The 23,641-nt window shown below is 45.2% G+C and overlaps 1 protein-coding gene across 10 annotated transcripts in view; it reads left to right on the top strand.

Annotated features, from left to right (window-relative positions):
* The window catches only part of COL13A1 (collagen type XIII alpha 1 chain), a 196,517-nt gene that overhangs the window by 5,032 nt on the left and 167,844 nt on the right, over positions 1-23,641 (top strand). For all 10 annotated transcript variants that reach the window (XM_031956844.1, XM_031956840.1, XM_031956839.1 and 7 more), the window contains exon 2: positions 11,071-11,140. In XM_031956844.1, coding sequence (XP_031812704.1) covers positions 11,071-11,140 — 70 coding nt within the window. The remainder of the gene's footprint in view (positions 1-11,070; positions 11,141-23,641) is intronic.

Here is a 23,641-nt window from a genome sequence, read left to right as displayed (position 1 = left end):
TTCCCTTTGCAGTGGGGATAAGGGGGGGGGAGTGAACAGGCTACAGGAGCATACCATATGAGGATCGGTGAGAAGAGCTGAGGTAGTGTAGAGAAGAGAAGATTTAGGAGAGTAATAATAGCTGTCTTCAAGGATTTGAGGAGCTGTCATGTGGAACAGAGATTAAGCCTCTTTCTCTGCTCAGTTCCAGAAAATGAATAGAAGTTGTAGAGAGGAGTTGGGCCCAATAGAAGGGGAAAGTTTCCCAGCAGCACTGTCCGATGGCCCATGTCGCTGTCCATAAGTAGAATGAACTGCCCTTCCCCATCCCTAGGGGCTCATCCAAGGCTGGCATTGGTTGTCCTTGGTTCTCAAAGTACAAATCCAAGTAAATTGGGTTTCAGTGAGGCAAGGCTGTGCAAGGTCACCAGCCTCTCTCTCTCCTCCAGAGAGGTATGTCTGCTCGTTGGGGAAGGAACAGAATATAACCATAAATAGGGGACAGTGGGAAGGGGGATTTGAGAGTACAGATAAACCCCAAAAAGGGGGTGTGAGAAAAGACAATGGACCTGAAGAGTTTTCTTGGGTTGCCTTTGCCCTTTCCCAGGTGTCCTCCTGGGTGGATTGCCCATGCTCTGCGGACTTGCGTGAACTTAATGATTTTTCCAGCTGCAGAGCTGTTGTTAAATCACACAGACCCAAATGAAGATCAAAAGAAGCCCAGAGTGCCTGTGAAATCCACCGTAAATGATCAAGGAAGGCAGGGGTGGTGGCTGCTTCAGAAAGGTAAAAGAGGAGGAAATGAAGTTAGCACAGTGAAAGGTGTTCCCAGGGAGAGAGAAGCATGTGGGCTGAAAGGCAGCTTGTAAATTGACCATGGAAGGAGCCACTTACCTGTGCTAAGGCAAGGCTCCTTTATCCCCTAGATATCACAATGCCTGAAAGTCTACTTTTAATAGCATTTCTTTAGGCTTTTTCATTTGAAAAAAATTAGGAAAAATGAAGGCTTTCATTAATAAAAAAAAATCACCACACATAGTAGGTTGTTTTGGTAATGGAGAACTTTATATTTAATATACTAAAGGTGAAAAAAAAAATCACCAACATAGGAATTTACATCCCCCAATTTGGATTTCACAGAATCCCATGTTTCTGTGGAACACGGCTTGGGAAATATTGGTCTAATGGGATTTCCCTTCATGACAGTTGGGAGTCCGGCTCTCCAGATTCATGAATCTCAGAGATGGAAGCCATCTCTGAAGCCATCCAGTCAGATGGTCCCTGAATTGTTTCTCTCACAGTCTCCTTCTCAGGTGGGCATATCTCCACTTCAAGGGCTGCAAGAACAAACAGGAATGATGGGATGAGGAAAGGGGTGTGAAAAGAGAGCTTGAAGGATGCAAAAAAATGGATCTTTCCAATTTCTCAATGCTACCAGCATTTGGGAAAATATAATATTGGATATGGTGGCCGGAGCATGAATAGGGGAGGAGGATGAAGAGGAAGGAGACTTTTAAGGGCAGCACACTATTGTGGCATGGAAACAAGCATTCAGATGATTTTAAATATACTTCAGTACTCACATGGGTCTGTGCTCTCCCTGGTTCGAGCCCTCTGTTCCCAGGTACAGGTTCTCCCTCATCCACTCCTCATCCTGGGCAAGTCTTAACCACATCTTCTCCTAACTTGTGCCACTCCAATCCCCCAACAAGCTGAGAAATTTCCTCTAGGTCTTTTAATATTTCACAGATATTAATTAAGTGGAAGGGAATTTAAAGGTCAACTCTACTGATAGATTGACTTCAAATTTGCTATGTAAAAATCAGATTTTGATCCCTACTGGCCACATAAATCCACCCTTGTTGAAAAATGCCTTCCCCTAAATCCTATCTCAATTTATTAATTATTAAAGAAGCTGAAGAGGGAGGGAGCTGATCTGCTGACAAATTAACTTCAAATTGAAGAAGTGTTTTTCATTTTTTACAAATAAATTTTATTGAGTCCCCCCCATCTCCTAGAGAGCCATCTATTTTATCAAATAATTTTTAAGAAAGAAAAAATTCAGTAAATTTGCTCAGCATCAAAAAAATTGATTTCTATATGCAATATTCCATGGTCACGGACTCTACCTCTGCATCCCAAAGTGAGACCCGATGTATGTCTTCTCATATTCTTTATTTAAGGCTAAACCTGGCTCTTATAATTTTACAATATTCAGTTTTGATGGATTTGAAGTTGCCATTCTTTCAACTTAACCTTGGTAGAATCATCCTACATGTTGTTTTCCTGGCTCTGCTTACTCTACTTTGTATCAGTTCCTATAGCTTTTATGCTTCTTTGTATTTATTATGTTTGCAACTTGTTATAGTTCGCTGAGCTATTTCTCAATTAATGGGCATCTTCATTGTTTCTATTTTTTGTACCTCAAAAAGGGCTGCTAGAGACATTTTGGTGCATAGGAAGCCTTTCTATTTGTTAATAATCTCTTTGGGGTATGTGTTTAGCAGTGGAAGCTTTGAATCAGAGGGTATAGAGGATATCACAGTGGTTCTCAAAGTATGGTCTAGAGAATCCTGGGGATCCATGAAACCCTTTTAGAGGGTCTACAAATTCAAAAATAGTTTTTATTTCCAATATGGTAAATGTCTATAAATATAATCAAGATAAACAAAAACTCTTTGGAGAGATCCTCAATCATTTTTAATAGGATAAAGATACTGAAAACAAAAGTTTGAGAACCACTGGTATAAACACTTTAACCATTTTTTTTTGCATAGTTCCAAATTACTTTTTTCATTGTTATCAAATTCAGTTATTTATGTACTATATACCAGACAGACTACTATACTAAGTTCTAGGGATAAAAGAAAGTCAAAAATGTTGTCCTTTCTCTCAAGAAACTCTCATCTGAGTGGGGAAGACAATATTCAAACAACTATGCACATTCAAGACATATACAATGTAAATGAGAGAACCTCTAGCAGGGGAGGCACTAGATGTAGCAAGTAATGGGGAAAGGCTCCCTGCAGAAGATGGGTTTTGAGCTGAGGTCTCTAGCTGAGGAAGTCAGGAGATGGAGAACAGGAGGGAGAGCTTTCCAGGCATGGAAGCCAGTAAGCCTTCAGACAAGGAAAAGATAAGAGATATATCTGTAGTTTCAAACATGAGCTGGTAATAATCATAGGCTGTACAGTGGTTCTAGATTAGCTCTAAGCCCCCAGTTCAGCCAACCACTAACTGGACGGTCTCCCATTTCTGAACAGGGACTGTTCTTTCTTGTTCCCCTTCCTCTCTTCCGGGAAGTAATAAGTAAATTACAGTTAAGGTGTGAATATATTGTGCAACATCTCTTATCTCTTAAAAAGCGGAGAATTATAGTGATAGGCAAACAAAAGCTCAGGCTTCCCTTACCCAGACAACACCAGAGAAATTGAAATAAGCAAGTAACCCATGGGAACATTTGGCTTCCTCTCTGGAGAGAGAGGGAGGAGACGGGGAAGCTGATGTTTCTTCCCAGCCCTGGCAGCAGGCCCATCACAGTTGGGGCTACCTAGATGGTCCAGTGACTGTCTGCCTCTGTGGCTCCACACTCTGCCTTTAGCTGATGGTTGGATCTGTTTTCTCCAGTTGCCTCTTGCTCTGACTGGCCTTCACCTCCTCCTTCCCAATATAGCTGGCTTCTACCTTCCTCTACCCACAAGCCCCCTTATCAAAAGAGAGTTGGTGAAAGCTTGGAGTCTGAGAACTGTCTGTCCTGTGGCTCGCCCTTGCCCCTCGAGTCTCTTGGACAATAGCATGTCAAATAAGGCAGTGAGAGTAGAGGATCTCTTAGGTTCCTTCATGTTCCGAGCCTGTGCTTCTGTGGTTCTAAGAAAGGCCCTCTATGGCTGGGGCCTCTTGTTCACCCAGCTGCGGGACCCTGGGGGGATGGGGTGGGAACTGTGCTGGCAGCCAGAGCCTTTCCTAAAGCTTCAAAGGGGACTCAAGCACAGAGGGGCAGAACAGTTGGCATTTCACGGCCCTTTCCTCTGAAAGGGGACACTGAGGCTATTTTTCCTCTGCAGGTTAGCGCCAGGCCTTAGTTCTCTCTGCCAAGACCCCCAGGGCAGGGGTGGGGACAGGGAGGATCCCAAGATTAGCCCCTGGGCAGAAGTGAATAATGAATGTTTTGTCAACCACACGATGCCGGGCATTCTCCAAGACCCTTCCAATCTGGTCCCCAATTTTGAAGCCTTATATTCAATTCCTTGACCACAAGCCCCTTCACTGCAGCCAGGTGGGGCTCTGTATGTACTTTCCCACCCCCTCACAGTTCTCCCCATCTGCCTGGCTAATTCTGAATATATTGTGCTTATGAGCACAACACCTTGGAGATGTTATCCCTGAGATGAGCAAGAGGAGTTGTGACCTGCCCACAGGGTAACAACTAATAATCACTGGAGTCCAGACTCCATCCCAGACCTCCCTGACCGCCCACTGTATCAACCACCACCAAGGCACACATGGCAGGGTCTTAAAAGATTGTTACTGAGTCAAGTTTGCTAAAGCAAAGACTGAATTGTTTGAGATGCTGTAGAAAAGTGCAGGGATTGAGGCCCCCTGGGTTCCTTCTACTTCTAAGGGTCAGGATTCTATGTACCAGGCACAGCAGTAGGCACAGTGGGAGCACACGTGTGTGTGAAGGAAGTTGAGGCTGAGATACAAAAATAAATACTGGATCGTGACAAAAAATAAACACAGAATGAACGCACGGTCCCTGCCCTCCATGAGCTTGCCATCTGCCTCATGAGAACAGATAGCTAAAGGTTTGTAGCTTGGATCCTCTACCTCTTATTTGCACATTTGTGGAGTTGGAGACATAGGAGTGGGCTTCCTATTTTCATAGGTGCTCATCCAGCTTGAATCTGTGACCAAAGAGAGTCAAACTCAACCCGTGAGCAGCTCTGTTTGCCCTTCCTGAGCCTCAGTTTCCACTTCTGTAAATAAGAGGTTTGGACAAGATGAAATGGAGACCTGCCAACTCTAGGTTCCATGGTTCTTGGATCAGTTTCCAGCCTGGGCTGCTGCTTTGCACACCTCAGTGGCCTGGTGACGGGAGCTGGAACGATCCCATTCCCTCCTCTGATTGAATTTTGAGAGGTTGAATATTCATAATGTGTTTGAATAGCCCAGGTGGGTCCCAGACCCTGGGATTGCTGTTTTCCTCGGCAAGAGAATCCAGGCAGCCTTGGTGCACAAAATTGGACAATGCACAATTAAGTGTCAGTAACCCAAGACAGAGATACTTTAGAGAATAAGCTATTCCAAAGAGACCTGGGACTCCTTGGGAAGTAGTGAATTACCCATCACTGCTCATCTTCTAGCACAGGTGAGATGACCATCATTGGATTGAATTTGCTCCTGGGTATTGATTAACTGATGGATTCTTTTTAAAAGTTTATTTATTTTTAATAGACATTGCTTTCTGAATCATGTTGAAAGAGAAAAATCAGAGCAAAAGGGAAAAACAATGGGAGAGATTAAAAGACAGTAAAAAGAAGTGAACATAGCATGTGTTGACTTATGTTTAGTCTCCTTAGTTCTTTTTCTGGCTGCAGATGACATTTTCTGTCCAAAGACTATTGGGATTGCTTTGGATCACTGAACCTCTGAGAAAAACCAAGCCTTTCATAGTCGATCATCACACATTCTTGTTGTTATTGTGTACCACATATTCCTGGTTCTGCTTGTTTTGCTCAGCATCAGTTCGTATAAATCTTTCTAGGTCTTTCTAAAACCAGCTTATTCACCATTTTTTATAGAACAATAATATTCCATTACTTCATATACCACAGCTTGTTCAGCCATTCCCTAACTGATAGGCATCCACTCACTTTCCAGTTCTTTGTTACCACAAAAAGAGCTGCTACAAACATTTTTGCACATGTGGGTCCTTTTCCCTCCTTCATGATTTCCTTGGAAGACAGACTCAGTACTGGCACTTCTGCATCAAAGGGGATGTGCATTTTAATAGCTTTTTGGGCATAGTTTCAGATTGCTCTCCAGAATGGTTGGATCATTTCACAACTCCACCCACAATGCATTAGTGTAGCTGAAGGATTCCTTGGTCTCCTCACCACTATCTTCTTCACACTCAACACCTGTCATCAGATCCATCTGCTAAGTCTTTTCCCAAGTCTCTAGCTCTGGCTGCCTAGCCTAGATTGAAAGGAACGGCATGCTGGTTTCTAGATAAAGAGAGCAATAAGTAGATGATTGGGTGGCTTTGGTTAAAATTTATGATTTCATTGCATTAAGGAGTTCTTGGTGTGAACACTTACTCTATCCATGCAGATCAGCCAGGGTTCTTGCGATTTATATTCAGAGTTATCTAGGGCACTGTGGGGATAAGTAACTTACCCAGGAACACACAGTGGTATGCGTCCAGCTCCTGAGCTCCTTATGTTTAGGATTGTCTCACTCTTTGTACTTATATTCCAGTGACAGGTGCATAGTAGTCTCTTAATAGAAAGTTGTTCATTGATTTGACTCCAAGCCCAGCCCTCAATCCACGGTGGCTCATCATTTCTTGTGTGTTTTGGAAGAAAATTACTGTTTAATTACAACATTATAATTAATATATATATATATATATATCATTATTAAATATGGCTCACCTTGGAACCTTTGTCACTTCATCTCTCCTTGCTCCTACCCAGTGGACAGAAAATTGATCTTGGAAGCAAAACAATTGGATTCAAATCATGCTTCTGACACCTAATGGCCTTGTCACCTAGGGCAGACCATTTAATCCCTCAGAGACCCCAAGCAACTCTTGGAGGCTATAAATTGAAGAGGAGGTCCTAGATGATCAGAAACTAGCCCGAGGTTGGGGTGTCCAGTCTAGGGGATTCTCCCGAATCTCCCAGATTAATAGGAAATCATTTCTCTATCGTGTTTTCTTGGCTTTACCTGTGGGTGTGGCTTATGTTTACATCAAGGAATTCACTTTGCCCTGTCCAAATTTTTTTTTAAGAATCCAGAGTTATGTTTTGTCCAACAGAGTCACAGCTCCAGGAAGGTACAGTTGATGACTCTTTGAGGGGAAGCTTTGAAAAGGAGATCTTGCTTTAGCAGAGAGACCAGGAGACTGAGTCAGGGAGTTTGGAAAGGTTTCTTGGCTCTATTACTAGTCAAGTCACTTAATCTTCTGAGACTCAGTTTCCTTGTCTGTAAAAGAAGCTAGCCAGGTAATCTCTGTTAGATCCTGCTCAGCTCTAATGCCTCTGATCTTTCACTCCTCTACCCCATTGTCCCACCCCAGCTTCCTCTAGACCTTCAATTGTTTCCAGATTGGATCATTTTTGTGCCCAATCCACATTCCAAGTTGTCTACACCAATCACACCAGCCCATCTCCTTCTTCAGAAGACTGGAGATGGTCCTCCCATATGGCAAAGCTGGCTTGGAAGCAGGGGATGGACTGGAAGGCTTTCAGCTCATCCTTCTGGCCTCTGTTATTAACTTGTGATTCTCTGATCCCAGGCCAAGTTTGCTGTGTGAGAAGAGCCTTGCGATGGGCAGGCCCATTTTCAGTGACCACCTCTTCTCCCTGCTTCTTCCTTCCGGCTTAACCCAATTGTTGTGAGTCCTGGGCTTCGATTGCCCAGTTTCCTTTGCTTTGATTTGGCCAAGTAGAGTGATATGCTTGGGGGTTGGGGCTAAGAAATCTGCCCATCCCTCAGATGAATCTTATAGTGCTAAGAGCGTGGTCCCATCTCCTAGGTATGGCTCCAGTATGGCTTCCTGAAGGGCATCACTGGGGACCAAAGTTGGCCAACAGGTCTCTGCTCATTGCAATTCTGTCCATCTCCTGCCCTTCCTTCCCTTTTAAAGCACTTACTGTGAGCTAGACACTCTACTGGACATGGTAACCCTAGTTTTAATTCATAAAAATTCAGTCCTGTACACTTTTTACATTCCTGTTACAATGTCTGATTCACAGCCCTCCTCTAGAATGCCCTTCACACACCTCTTGGCTTCTGGCCTTCAAGGTTCCCATAGGAAACAGTACAGTATTGTGAAAAGAGATCATAGGATCTGGATTCAAATCCTGCCTGTAGCACAGTACCCGTGTGCAAGCCAGTTTGTTTCCTTAATTGTAAAAATAGGAGGTTGGATGATCCCCAGATCCCCCTCCAGACCTTTCCTCCTCTGTGAAGCCTTCCTAGCCCACTTGTCCACATACTTCTCTCCCCACTCCAAGCCTTTACCACATTTATTTCCATGCGGTTTTTCTGGTGCACCCATCACCCCGGTGATGGTCCCCAACATCTCCAACATCCAACATTTGTCAATTAGCTGTGCCCTTCCTCTAGGACACAACTGATAAGAGGCCATTGGTGTGCCAGGATCTTGGGGGAGCACGATGGGATTGGGAGGCTGAAGAAGCAGCAAACTCAGTTAAGTTTAAGTGCGCTCAATGAGCTTCTGTGAAGCACTCACTGTATGCTAGAGGATGTGTATGGAAAGGCAAGCACCTGCTAGAGAGACTGAGCAGCTGCCTGCTCATTCAGATCCTTCCCAGACCATGGCTTCCTCATCTACAAATGGTTGAGAGGTTTAACTGAAGCCAAGTGACCCCAGTTTACACCTGGACTCTTTCCCCCTTCTGCTGGTTGCTGAATGATTGTCAACATTTTCATGGTCTAAGCACAGCAAAGTACTAGAGATCAAGGGGATGGGAGGGCTGGGGCAGCTGGTCTGTCCCCACATCGGTTTTGAGCATCTTTCTTTGGGTGGCTCACAAGACTTGGACTTTGGTTCACTTGCTCTCCCAAAGTTCAGTTTTAAGCTATGAAGACTAAGCACAAAGACTTTTGGGACATCTTGTATCGATCCTGAATCTACTCCTCAACCTGAACCAGTGGGGTGGACATAGCTAAGATGACACCAAGACCTCCACTATTGCCTTTCCCACTGAGTCACTTCACCTAGACTTTACTTTAGGGCTCTGCACAGAGAAGATGCTATCCCATCTCCCTGAGCCACATTTAGAGCTCAGGATAATGGGAAAAGAGCAGTGGTACCCACTGCTGGGATGAACTCATCACCAAAGAATGATCCAGCACACTGGAAGAGGATTGGGTTAGAAGTTCATCCATCTATCCACCATCCATCCATTCATCCACCACTCATCCATCAATCCACCATCCATCCATTCATCCACTAGCCATCATCACACATTGATTAGGGAAACATTAGGGGGAAATGGAAAGGCTGTTTGATTTGGGTGCTGGGGCTATAGCATGGGGTGGATGGTAAGACCCACTAGGAAGGTCTGGTGACAGAACAGATGGTGAGATCCAATGATGGGCTACTTATTGGTGTTTCCCCTGGTCAATGAAGTTGGGAATGGGGTGGGGTGTTCCTTGCCTGGAATGCTTATTCTCAGATTATAGATAAACTTAGCACAAATAAACCATAAATACTCCATGTTGGGTTGGGGAAGAAGTGTAGAAACTGACACTTAAGGGAATCAGGGAAGACATTATGAAGGGGATGGCTATTTAAAGGGCCTTGAAGGACTTTCGTAGTTCTAAGAGAGAGGTGAGGAAGTAGTACACTCCAGACCTGGGCCAAAACACAGAGGAAGGAGATGGTGCGCCATGTTAAGGAAGCACTAATAGGCCATGGAATGTAGCATCTACATGTGAGGGGGAATAAAGATTCTGAGAATCTGGGTCCAAATCCCACGATTCTGTGATTTGCTTAAGGTTTGTTACCAGGCAAGAGATCAGCCCCTAAAGACATTGAAATGATTTGCTCATTGTAGCTAGTGAAGCATTGAAACTGGAACTCCAAGTCAGCTCCCCAAATCAATCAGACCAGAGCTCTTTCCATTCCATCCTGAGGTTCTAGTCCTGGAGGATAAGGGGGCAGCTTCCTTAGTCTCTTAATCATACAGCCTCAGTTTCCTCCTCTGTAAGATGAGAAAATTGAATGAGATGACATCAAAGGTCCCTTGAGCTCTCAATTTTAGGATCCATTGAGTAATGATGGGGAGTGTCCCGTCCAGATTGCATCAGGGATGCAGGGCTGAAGTCAAGGGTGCCTGACGCGAAACACTCAAGAACTTTGAACTGGTGTTCTCAGAGGGAAATGACTAGCTGACTGGCATTTTCCCTGAAGTATTGCTACAAGGATTTTTTTCACAGTTGGCAATGAGGTCCTTCTGATGTTTTGTCTCCAGGAGGCCACCTGGAACCTCGGGCAAGGAGGACAGGCTGCCTTGTTGGGCTTATGGAAAGGGGCATATCTTGTGCTTGGTCACTGCCATGGAACCCAAAGATCTAGAGTTGAAAAAAAACTTCCAAGATTATTTAGTCTTTTTCCAGATAGGGAGACTGAGTTCAAATTCTAACTCTGACCTTGAACAAATTATTTCATTTTCTCTCTGACAGTTTCCTTACCCATAAAAGGAAGAGATTGGAGTTGACTTCCAAAGTGCTCGATAGCTCTAAATCAATCCAATTCATCCATAGGATGCCATGATTAAGGCTGAATTGGATGGAAGTCCCCCTACTCTCTGGTTGTTTTCATGGCAGCTCCATCTCAGTATCTGTGGGCAGGTAGGGGCGGGATTGAGGTGGAAGAAGGGAGTCTTTCAGATGCCCCTGAAATCACCTTGCTTTGGGGCACGAATCCTGGTGGAAAGTTGACCTTGGACCTAAACATCCACTCCTTGCTGTCCATCTTACAGAAAGAAGATGCAAAAAATAATTAGCCAACGACATAGATAGGATGTCATCAGGTGGGCATTAGACTGGCTTAAGGTTTACAGGTCATGTGATCTGGCTTGGGATCTCCTTGACCAACCCAAAGAAAGCGGACTTAGCTGCTTCTAATTACACAGGGCCTGGGCTGGAAGTTGAAGGCCATTCAATGGAGGTTTTTGGTCCAGAAACAGTCATCTGTTCTCCACTCTGAATCAGCCTTGTTTCCCCTTCCTAGAGCCTTCTCTTTCCCAGCCAGCCTTTTCCTCTCCCCTTGTGATGACCACATGCTGGGCTTTGCAATCTGGACCTGATTTCCCTCTTCTTTCCTCCCTCTAGAAACTGAAACTTCATTTGACCAAGCGACGAGAGCCTCGGGATACATCGTTGAGATGTAACTGTCCGCCAGGTAAGGAGCCACGACCAGCAAGGGCATTGGGGGGGGGGAAGGGGTTCTCCTGGGACTCTGGAGAATGTCCTTTATCTGTCCCATCTGCCAGCAGTGTTTGTGTGTGTGTGCTGGGGTGGGAGTGGTATAAGCAAAAACGTGATAATCCTACAGGATTCTGAAGGGGAGGGGTTGCTCTTAAAGTTTATAAAATCTTATTGGCCTCCCGGAGCTGGACGGGAGGAAGTGTGTTTTATGGCTGAATTTGAAGGCTTGGTTTGGATTGAAATTCTGCCATTAACTTGCTGTGTATTATTTTATAAGTTCTTTTCATTGTCTGGACTCAGTTTTACCATCTGTGAAATGAAGTAGTTGGATTAAGTCATCACTAAGAATTTACAAACTTTCCAATTATAACTTGGAGTAATTCAGTTAAAAGAAAGAAAGAAGGAAAGAAAAGAAAAGGGAAAAAAAGTGTTCTAATTTAGGGTTGGAGGATCTGAATTCAAATCCTGGCTTTGTCCTTTGCTACTTGTGTGATCTTGGGTAAATCATTAAACTTGATAGCCTCAGTTTCTTATCTGGGCAGAATGACCTCTGAGGTCCTTTCCACTCTGAATCATGTGATCCTAAAAAGGTGAATGTGTATAATTATAGTTGACTTGAATTGCCTTTTTCCCCTTTCCCCCAAAGATCCAAAATTTTATTTCCTTCTTTCTAATGCATTTGTCCTCTAGCATCCTATGGTGCCAGCAGGCTGCTGCTGTCACTGCCAGCTGGCAGTTAGAGCTTTAAAGTATATAAAGCACTTTATGAACCTTATTCTAAGTCTCAAGCGTCACTCTTTGTATAAAGTCTCCCCTGCTCCCCCTTTCCTCTTCTCACAAATTTACCTCGTCTGTTCCCACCTTGTCTCCCAGACAGAATGCAAGCTCCTTGAGGGCAGAGGATCATTTTTTGTCTTTGTACCCCAAGACATATAGAGCCTGGCACCTGATAGGTGAATGGGTGAAAAAGCCCTTCTTAGCTACCATGAACTTTGCTCAGTCCCAGAGACCCAAATATGTACAAGTCATTGAGATAATTCTTGCCCTCCAGGTGCTAACACACTAATAGGAGAGTGCCAGGTGGCACGGTGGGTAGAGTGCCAGTCCTGGAGCCAGGAGGACTCCTCTTCCCGAGGTCAAATCTGGCCTCAGACACTTCCTAGCTATGCGACCCTGAGCACGTCAGTTCACTGTTTGTCTCAGTTTCCTCATCTGTAAAATGATCTGGGAAGGAAATGGCCAAGCACTGCAGGATCTCTACCAAGAAACCCCGAAATGGGATCAGAAAGAGTTGGACATGATTGAAAACAACCGAGCAACAACAGTTAAAAGGAGAGGCTGCGGCTGAGCACATGCTGAGCCGGCCAAAAATGACAGGGTCTGGAGCAAGAGAAAATGAAAGCTTTCCTCTCAGAGCCTGAATCCCAGGTGCCTAATAATGCTTGTTGACTGATGGAGGCAGTGCCTGATATTATTATTCCCAAGTTACAGATAAGGAAACTGAGGCTCATAAAAGATCATTGACTTGCCCTAGCTAGTAAGTAGCAGAGACAGGATTTGGACCGACTCCAAGTCTAGGTTTCTATTCACAGTCCCTGTATCTCATCCTCTGGCTGAACTTTGAGCTCCATAAGGACAGGGACCTTTTTTTATCCAAACTCTGCATAAACCCAAGTAAGTGCCCCGCACATAGTAGGTCTTTTACACAATGGGCTGAATTTAGCTGAATTGACCTAAATTTCTCACTTCCATAGAAAGCAGCCAGGAACAGTGGAAAGAGAAGGTGAGGAAATTAGTCTTGACCACCACCATTCTGTCTGGAATAATGGGGAACGGGGGAATGGGGAATCGGGAACGTGGCAAGCACGATTCCTGTCCAGCTTGAGTTGTAGTTGATAGTTGATAGTTGAGTTGTAGTGATTAAATCAATGTAAAATATCATATAGATAAGCACTGTAAGGTACAAATAAGCCACATAAAGCTTACATTGGCATAAATAAAGTATATAAATAAATCATATGTAAGAAAAAGGTTATTATGGAAGGTGGAGGCAGAAGTCGAGTCAAACTCAAATTGTCTCCTCACCTGCCAAATGACCCATACCACTAGTCAAGGGGAGGGGCAAAGAAAAAAATTGGGGGGGAGAATAAAAAATTTAAAAGTTTGATTATCATGGACGTAGCAGCATATTATAGTGGAAAGACCTCTGGTCTTAGAGTGAGAAGACCTGGCTCGTGGTCTTGTTTCTGCTTCTTAGCACTAGTGCCCTGGAAAGACAGTTGCATTTGCCTTTGGACAAGTCACTTAACCCCCTGGACTTCATTTTTCTCATCTGTAAAATGAGAGGTTGACCTTTAAGGCCCCGACCAACTCTGAATGTATGTGTACTGTCTGAGGACCACCCCTTCCCCAACTCATAGGGCAGAGCCCCAAGAAAGGACTATGGTCTAGATTCTGTCAGTCAGCATTTGCTAAAATCATTTCATGAGCCTCCACTGGTGCATTTACCATTTATAGTCAAACCAGAGGTCACGATTCAGTCAAAGCAAAGACTCGTGCACAAGGATATGAAAATGCATGATGGTATCTTGTGGCTGGGGAACCACACTCAAGGAACCAACTCAAATTTCCTATAGGATGGGGGCCGCCACATCTTCTGGGGATATAATCGGGGTGCTCCACCGGCCTGCTACATACTGATCCTGACATTGCATAGGCTTCATACATGGCCACTGCTGGTCCTACCCGCTGACAGCAGTCCTTCTTCATGAGGAGAGTGGGCTCTGTTACGCTCTTTTTAAAAAGCAGCCACATATGTCTCAGTCTTAGGACCCAAAACAGCCCTTTCTAGAGGGAAAATCCCTTCGGGCTTTACAGAGTAAGCTCTCCTTTAGGTCTCCAAAGCCAAAGTTACCCTAATGTGGGCTGACCATTCCCTGTGCCTCTTGATTTCAGTCCCCAAAGTCTAGCGTCCCACCTAGAGATTCTTCACCCAGGAAGTGCCCAGGAGTCCAAGCTTCCTAATCTTTCCGTTTCAATGTCATCTGCTCTTTGGGTGAATGAGTAGATGTGGAAAAGGCACAAGCCGGGAGCAAGGCCCCGCCAGGCCCCCTCTCTCCTACCTGCCACATTCCTGCTCTTTCATGTGGAGATTCAGACGGCCAGAGCTTCTCGTAGCTAGAAATCACCCTCCAGGGTGGTGCTGGGAATCCTTCCCCAGGCTCGCTTTCTTCCCTCTGGGAAATGAGAGGATTGAACAAGAAAAGTTCTAAGTTGAACTCCAGCTTGAGAATTCTGATATGAAGGGAGGGTTAGAAAGGTTCGAGCTCCAAGAGGATGAGCCCTTCTTGAAAGCCCCCTGACTATCCATTCTTGCCTCCCATTCCCATCCCTTCTCTCTACCCCCACAGCCGCCAACCTAGCGGAGACGCTTTCTCACCTCTTCCCTGAACTACTGACGTAGCTTCCGAATCGTGTCCCCGCCATTCCATCTGCTCAGCTGCCAAAGAGTTTTCCCCAAAGTGCAGGTCACTCCCCTAAATAAATAAACTTCAGTAGCTCTCTGGCACCTTTGGAAGCAAATACAACTCCCTGTTCTGCTTTGAAGGCCCTTCACAAACACGGCCCACCCCGACTTAACAGCCTCCTTCCCAAACTCTACCTCCATCCAGACAAGCCTTCTCTTCATTCCTCACTCACCTCCTCCATCTCCAGCCTCCAGGCTTTTGTCCTACCTCCTCCATCCTCATCTCTGCCTCATATAAACTCCCTCTTCTTGCATGACCAGCTCAAGCACAATACATCGAGCCTTTCCTGGTATTGCCAACCCCCAGAGCCCCCTCCCCCCTCACTGGCCTTGTATCTAACTTCTTTTCATCATTTGGTCATTTCACTTCAGTCCAACTCTTCGGGGTCTTCTTGGCAAAGATCTGGTTGGTCATTTCCTTCTCTGTCTCATTTTGTAGCTGAGGAAACTGAGGCAAACAGGGTAAAGTGACACAGCTAGTAAGTGTCTGAGGCCAGATTTTAATCTGAGATTTCCCAACTCCAAGCCCAGTGCTCTGTCCCCTATATTACCCAGCTGTCCAGTCTTTTTATTTTGTACCTGCCTCCCTCTTCTTCCTCCTTCTCCTCTACTTCTCCTCCTCCTCCTTCTTCCTCCTCCTCCTTCTTTTTCTCCTCCTCCTCCTCCTCCACTTCTTTCACCTCCCTCTTCTTCTCTTTCTTCTTCCTCCTCCTCCACTGTCCACTTGTATATGTCCACATTATCTCACCCAATGGTAAGGAAACTCTTGGGGAGCAAGAATTGTTTCTTTTTTTTTATAATAACTTTTTATTGACAGAAGGGATTGTTTCTTTTCCTTTCATATCCCCACCCCCTAGTATATTGAAGGAGTTTAATCAGTGCTTGTGGATTGATTGCCACAAGGTATAACAGAAGGAGCATGGATCTAGAGTCAGAGCCCTTGTTCAAATCTCATTGTCCCACCCGTGCGACTTTGGAGCAGTCGCTCCATCTCACTGGGTCTCAGTTTCCTCATTTGTAAAGTGAGGAAGTCAGACTCGGAGACCACTAGAATTCATTCTGCTCTAACTCTCCTAGGACTAAATGTGGGTGATCTGTGGAATCATTTGTAGAATGAAACGTGGAAGGGAGAGATCCAGAAGCTGAGGTTCTGCCAGGGCCAGAAGTGGGTCGTTCTCCGCCAGCCCCTGGGATGGGGGGCCCGAAGCACCGGGAATGGGGCTGCCGGGGCTGCTCCTGAATCAGAGGTTTGCCTGCTCCTTTAAGGCTTCCAGCTGAAGCCGGTTAGAAATGGGTCATCTGGGTTAATTAAAAGGGTGTATGGAAACCCTGGGAAACTCCCTCCCACCAGGCACAGGAGATTGGGCTCTGGGGGCTGGGAAAGAGGATCTGGAGGTTAATGAGATGATACTTGGCTCTCAAACAAAAAGAAAGTGGGGGAGTCTTAGGGGAAGGACCATTTGCCGACGAATCTGAATGCCCCCGGGGAAGTTGGGGGCTGTGAGAAGTGTTGGGGAGGACCCACAGGTCTCACCTTCTGATCCACCATGGAAGTGATTGTGTCTGGGGCTCTCAGCTGGAAAGAGCTAATCAGGCCGCAGGAGAGCCGGAGGAAATTGCAGCAGGGCTGACTGCTCCTTTTACAGAGAGAGCAACTGAGGTCCGGAGAGGGGAAGGGGCTCAGCCCGTGGCCCGGCGAGGGGGCAACAGCCTGGGATTCGGGGCTTGCACACACATCCCTCCCATTCAGGAGCCTCTTTTTATCACACCCCATTACTTCCTCAGCCCGCGGGGGACCCCAAACTTGTGTTTTTAGAGATGAGCTGAGTGGAAGAACTTGGACAATGGATGAGTGAGGTGGGGGGAGACTGGGAACGATCAGATTTAACAAATGTCTTTAACGTTTTTGCGGTGGGGAGAGCATGGTTCTCTGCGTCGGGAGTACCTGGATAGAAAGCACCAGCGCTTGCCCTCAAGAAACTTAGCTTCTACTGGGCTTGTGCCCACAAACTACAGAGATAACAACATGATGTCAGGGGGAGCACTCATGGGGAGCACTGCGCCGAGTCAGAGAGCCCCACTTTGTAGCTGGGCAGCCTGGGAGTAAAGTGAACCTCCGCTTTCTGCTCAGCAAATTAAGAAGAATCGGTATTAGAACAGAACAGCAGTATGGTGCAGTGGCTAGGGCCAGCCTGCAGCAGAGGGACCCTGGGTCCCTTTTAGCTATAACCAAATGGCTGAGAAGATGATATTAAGATCCTGGGAGTTTCCTCCCTTGGGATGTTCTACCCCATCCCTCAACTGTATTTGCTGTTTCACTTGGTTATAATGAAGCTACTTGAGATAACACTGAAAAGAAGATGGGACATTAGCTGTTATCTAAAAGAGAAAGCTGGGGCAGAGATTCAAGAAAGCGCCCTTTGGGAAGGTTTTGCTGGACTAAAGGTTCCCACTGGGGGAGAGAAAGAGAGAGAACAGACAGAAAGAGAAAAATAGAGATAGAGACAGAGACAGAAAGAGAAAGACAAAATAGAGATAGAGACAGAGACAGAGAGAGACAAAGAGAGAGACAGACAGAGCCAGAGGAGGGAGGGGGAGGGGGAGAGGGGCCCGCCTGCCTGATAGATGTCGGGCCAGTCTGCTCTAGCTGATTTAATTTGCTTACAGTGGCAGGAAGGCTCACTAACAAGGAGACACTGGATCTGGCCCTTTGAGCCTGCTCTTCTCCCACCCCGAGGGGCCCATAGAGAGCTGTTGTATTTCCTCCTTCCCTGCCCCCCACCAGGTTTCTTGAGGACAGCTTTTGAACCTTGCTGATCTTTGTGGAAATATCAGAGAGGAAGGAGAGGGGGAGGAGATGCTGCCGGTACCTTCGAGCAGGCCAGCCCAGAGGAAACTCTGAAGTGCCAGCAAAGAGACCTGGAAGTGACCTTAGAGAAAATTTAATCCGATTGTCTCATTTTACAGATGAGGAAACTGAGGCTCGGGGCATCTCTTCCCTTCTTCCCCATCTACCCAGTAACCTCAGCTCCCCTTGGTACCTCCCTGCCCCCCCCCAGTGTCCCTTTCTGAGCTTGCCTAAGCCAATGCGGGCCCCCCTCCTGACTGTGTCTGAAGCTTGGGACCACAAATGTCACTAGTGAGTGATTTTTTTCCCAACTAGGGCTCGAACTACCTGTGGGACAGGTCCAGGCCTCTCCTGGGCAGGGGGAGACTCACCCGAGTTACTGGTGATGAAGAGGAAGTTATTTTTGCCAACCAGACACAAAGTTTGGCTATTTCTAAGCTGCAGAAGGAACAGATTGTTGGCACCCTCTAAATTTCAGCATCCTAGGACAATGTTCTAGCTGCCCTATCTTAGTTTCAGCTTCACTTTAGATCTTTCCAAGCTCCCTCCTCCCCAATATCCAAAGTATGTTTCAGGTCTTGACTCCTCAACTCTATTAATTCACATTAAGGTAATTCATGGTGGAGGATGGCTTGACCTCTCATTACCCTTTCCTAACACATCATTTATATCTTGGTGTTATAGAAATCGCCACGGGTTAGAGGGAGATATTACAGGGATGGGAGCAGAGAGAGCTTTTTGGGTCTTTACCACTTCTATCAAACAAATAAAGGAAACGTAGAGATCATCTTAGTGAAGTCCAATTCCAGAAATTACAGATGGGGAAACTGAGACCTAGGGGTTGAGAGGGGGGAATGGCCTGTCTAAAATCCCACAGATGACAAGACCAGACTCCAGAGCCTCTGAATCCAGGACTGGCACTTTCCTCACTCCCCCAGTGGAGTGTGGGGATAAGGAGCTGACATCATTCTTCAGCTGCTTGTGTGCTGGGTGCAGGGCCTGTGATGGGCTGGAAAGAGACTCTGCTATTTGTGTGCATGGGTATGACCCCAGGAAGTCACTTCTTACCCAGTGACTCCTTATCTGTAAGATGAGAAGATTATCTCTAAGAACCCGAGTGGGGCTGTCGGAAGCTCTCTGAGGGCAGGATGGGGTCTCTCTCATCTGTGAATCTCAGACTTTAACCAGTCCTTAAGTCCAGTGGTGTGACTCATTGGAGTCTCACTGGATTATTTGTTTTAATGCTCAATGAATAGTTTCTGCCCATGTCTCTCCTGGGGTCTGCTCTGTCCATGTGCACCAAACATAAACGTGCAATGGCCGCTGTGGCCAGCCACAATCTGAGCCGAGAACCCGGGCCTCGGGCCTTGTCCAGGCTTCCTTCTCTGGCTGAGGGGCCCGTGACTGGCCTGAGTCGTGAAGTCCATCTGAGACAGCCTGGGCGCTAGGAGGAAATCACGGCAGAACTCTCTCTCCTCTGCAGCCCGGCCCTTGCAGTAAACTCTGGGACTCCCCGGCCCAAATAAATGCCTACTGGCTAATGTTGGCGTCCAGCTTGTGGACACATGCAATGTCCAGGAGGAGGAGTGAGCAGATGGGGAGGGTGGATGGGAAAACAAGGATCCTGGGTCTCGGGTCGTGACTCAGAGGGACATGCCCAGGAACTGCTTAGTGATTTGAATGTCGTAGAAAAAGGTTCAGAGGCACGCACAGTAGGGCTTTCCCAGTTCTCAAGTGAAAAGTGAAGGATCAGGGAGTCAAGTATACAGATGGCATCTCTGCCGTAGATGAAGAAGGAGCAAGAGAGACAGCAGGTGCATGGGAAAGTGTGTGATTCCTCGCTCTACTACATTCTAAGCTGTAGGAACTTGGGCAAAGGGAGAGAGAGAGAGAGAGAGAGAGAGGGAGAGAGAGAGAGAGAGAGAGAGAGAGAGAGAGAGAGAGAGAGAGAGAGAGAGAGAGAGAGAGAGAGAGAGAGAGAGAGAGAGAGAGAGAAAGAAACAGAGAGAAAGAGACAGAGAGAGAGACAGAAAGACAGAGAGAGACAGAGAGGGAAAGAGACAGAGACAGAGAAAGAAACAGAGAGAGAGACAGAAAGAGAGACACAGAGAGACAGAAAGAGACAGAGACAGAGAGAGACAGAGACAGAGAGAGACAGAGACAGAGACACACACAGAGAGAGACAGAGATGAGAACCAAGTCCTGCTGTGGAGAGATAGAGATCCCAGGACAATAATATAAAGAATTATGGAGATGGGGAAGTGGCTTAAAGTCAAGAGGGAGAATAAGGAAAGCGCTCACTCCATTCCAGCATTTAATAACTTGAATTAATTATTCTTATTAAATACTTACTTAGCTCCGTTGTTTCTGCCCAGAAGGATTGCAGGTGGCAACTCTCAATTCTGTTCCTAATCACCCTCACTCTCCCCTGCCCCTAGTTACAGACCAGTAGCCTGCCACAAGCTCCAAGTCAGGCATGTGGGGGCTGCATGAGGCTTTCCAATAGCTAGCAAGCTATGACTGGCCAAGTGACCACATTTCAGTTCCTCTCTTAGCTTCAGTTTCTCCAGTCATTTAACCTCAGTTTGCCTCAGTTTTCTTATCTGCAAAATGTGGATACTAATAGTGTCTACCTCCCAAGGTTATTGTGAGGATCAAACCGAAAAAAGTATGTGTGTGTGTGTGTGTGTGTGTGTGTGTGTGTGTGTGTATCTTTATAAACCTTAAAGCACTGTTCTAGCTATTAAAAAAGTTAACTGTGGGGTTCAATAATTTGTAAGAACCCATGTAAAGCTTAATTCAGCTCCCTTTGTATTATATGGTAAGTGCTTGGAGAGCAAGGGGCCTGTGTTGTCTCACCTTTGAAACGTTCTCCTGAGATTAGATTGTGCTCAGTTGGTGCTCAATAATTGTTTGTTTGTATCTGTGCTATGTCTGTGGGAAAGCTGGACGAGTTAAGATTGCCTGCCTCAGTTGACCAGATTGTGCCTCTCCTAATCCAGGTCCTTGTTGATCCTCCTAGTTGTTCTTTTCTCTGGGCCTCTGCCCCTAAATCATTTTCTATTTATTTTGCAAATACCCGAGTTTAAAAAAAATTTTGTTGATATCTTTTATTTTAATGTTTTTTAATATTTAATTATCCTCTGCTTTCTAAATTTATCTCTCTCTCTCTCTCTCCATAAATCATCCTTATAGGAAAACAAAAAGCAATTTAGCAAAACTAACCCACAAATATCAACTGAATCTGGCAGTGTGTGCTACTCTCCACACCTCTGCAAGGAAAGGGAATGGGGCACATTTTCTTATCTCTTCCCAATGGTTAGTCTTGGTCATTTACTTCTTTGCATTTATTTATGTCTCCCAGTAGATTGTAAACTCCCTGAAGGCAGGAACTATTTCATATTTTGTCTTTTCAGGCCAAGTGTGGAAGGAAATTCTGTACTCTTTATACAGCTTTTTTCATTATAGCTTTTTATTTACAAGTTATATGCATGGGTAATTTTTCAGCATTGACAATCGCCAGACCTTTTGTTCAACTTTTCCCCTCCTTCCCCCCACTCCTTCCCCCAGATGGCAGGTTGACCAATACATGTTAAATATGTTAAAGTATAAGTTAAATACAATATGTGCATACATATTTATACAGTTATCTTGCTGCACAAGAAAAATCGGATCTAGCAAGAAGGTTAAAAAAAAAAAAAACCTGAGATAGGAAAACAAAATGCAAGCAAACAACAACAGAAAGAGTAGGAATTCTATGTTGCGGTCCATACTCAGTTCCCACAGGCCTCTCTCTGGGTGTAGATGTCTCTCTTCATCACTGAACAAGTGGACCTGGTTTAAATCACCTCATTGTTGAAGAAATCCACTTCCATCAGATTACATCTTCATACAGTATTGTTGTTGACGTATATAATGATCTCCTGGTTCTGCTCATTTCACTCAGCATCAGTTGATGTAAGTCTCTCCAGGCCTTTCTGAAATAATCCTGCTGGTCATTTCTTACAGAACAATAATATTCCATAACATTCATATACCACGATTTATTCAGCCATTCTCCAACTGATGGACATCCACTCAGTTTCTCTCAGAAGCTGGGGCCTTTGGGTTTGTCAAACACTAGATTGCTATAGTTGACTATTTTGTGTATTTGAACCTAACCTATTCCACTGATCAACTAGTTTATTTCTTAGCCAATACCAAATGATTTTGGTAACTGCTGCTCTATAATATAGTTTTAGATCTGGCACGGTGAAGCCACCTTCATTGGATTTTTTTTTTCATTAATTTCCTTGAAATTTTTGACCTTTTGTTTTTCCATATGAATCTTGCTGTTATTTTCTCTAGGTCATTAAAATAGTTTGTTGGGAGTCTGATTGGTATAGCGCTAAATAAATAGATTAGTTTAGGGAGTATTGTCATCTTTATTATATTTGCTCACCCAATCCAAGAGCACTTATTATTTTTCCATTTGTTTAGATCTGACTTTATTTGTGTGGAAAGTGTTTTGTAGTTTTGTTCATATAGTTCCTGACTTTCCTTTGGTAGATAGATTCCCAAATATTTTATGCTGTCAACAGTTATTCTGAATGGAATTTCTCTTTGTATCTCTTGCTGTTGGATTTTGTTGGTGATGTATAAAAATGCTGAGGATTTATGTGGGTTTATTTTATATCCTGCAACTTTGCTAAAGTTATGAATTTTTTCTAATAGCTTTTTAGTAGAATCTCTGGGGTTCTCTAACTTCATATCATCTGCAAAGATATACTCTTAGTTCTAAACCCAAGTAATATCAAGAACAATTTTTATTTTAGATTATTCTCTTCTAAAAAGAAATGCTGAGAGATCTAGGGCTGACCCCAAACTGGGCAGAGCTGACCCATGGTTCTGGAACACACACACACACACACACACACACACACACACACACACACACACACGACATTTCAGTTACAATTATAGCCTTCCAAGACAATGGACAAAATTCCACAATGAGATAAAGGCTCAGGGCTCAGGGGAAAGTTCAACGATCCCTGCTCACACAGGACAATAGTCCCTTAGGTCTAGGCGCACCCTTGGAGCATCAGTTTCCTAACATCCCTCCATACCTCCCTGACCCTCCCATCAGGCCTCTGGGCATTCTTTGGGCAGTCTGGGGAAGTCTATGACCCCTTCTCAGAAAAATGCTTTTAAATAATTGAAGGAAATGCCAAGTTATCCAGGTGAAATCTTTTCTCCTTCAGAGTCACAGACCTCCTGAAATCTATCCCCAGAGCTCCAGGTTAAGATTGCTTGCTTTAAGGAGTCTCCCATCTAGCTTTTCTAGTGTCCTTCAAAGATACTTCTCTCGCCAGAAGGAATCAGTCTTTTCCCTAATTTTAGTCCAATCAATACCCAGAGTCCTTCAGAAGAGAGAGAATCATCAAGACTTGAATAAGGCTAAAATGTTCTGACAGTCTCAGTTGGATTGATATTGTTTGATCATTTTCGGCCTTGTCCATCTCCTTGTGTCCCCATTTGGAGTTTTCTTGGCACTGGAATGGCTTGCTATTTCCTTTTCCAGCTCATTTTACAGATGAAGAAACTGAGTCATGGTTAAGTGACTGGTCCAGAGTCACGCAGCTAGTAAGTGTCAGAGTCTGTATTTGAGCTCATGCTTCTTGACTTCAGGCTTGGTACTCGATCCACTGGGCCACCTCGCTGCCCTCTAAGTCAGGTTCCCACTCTTATTCCATTTTTTGGGGTCCTTGAGTTACTTTTGACTTTTTACATAATTTCCAAGTGATTAGGCTTTTAAAAATATTTTTAAACTTTCCTAATATTGCTCCAAGAAGGAAGAGGCTGGGGGTATGGGAAGAGTGAGCTTCGCTTCTCTTCCCTACCAAGGCCCAGCCCCATGACCGAGGCACATGGAGCAGGCCCTGGGTAAGTGTAAGTGCCTGTTGAATTGAATTCTTCCCAGCCGAGCTGGCAAGGGCCGGTGCCCGCACATCCTGAGCCCGCTTGTTTCCTGAGCCCTGGAAGCAGACTTGGCCCCCGGCTGCCTCCCGACACAGGAAGGGCTGGTGGCCAGAGCTTCAGATTGGGGCTTGGCCAGGGAG

Source organism: Sarcophilus harrisii, chromosome 2 (assembly GCF_902635505.1).
Source record: "Sarcophilus harrisii chromosome 2, mSarHar1.11, whole genome shotgun sequence".
NCBI classification, from domain to species: Eukaryota; Metazoa; Chordata; class Mammalia; order Dasyuromorphia; family Dasyuridae; genus Sarcophilus; species Sarcophilus harrisii.
The sequence above is the reverse complement of the archived record's forward strand: the minus strand, read 5'-3'. Positions and strand labels throughout refer to the sequence as shown.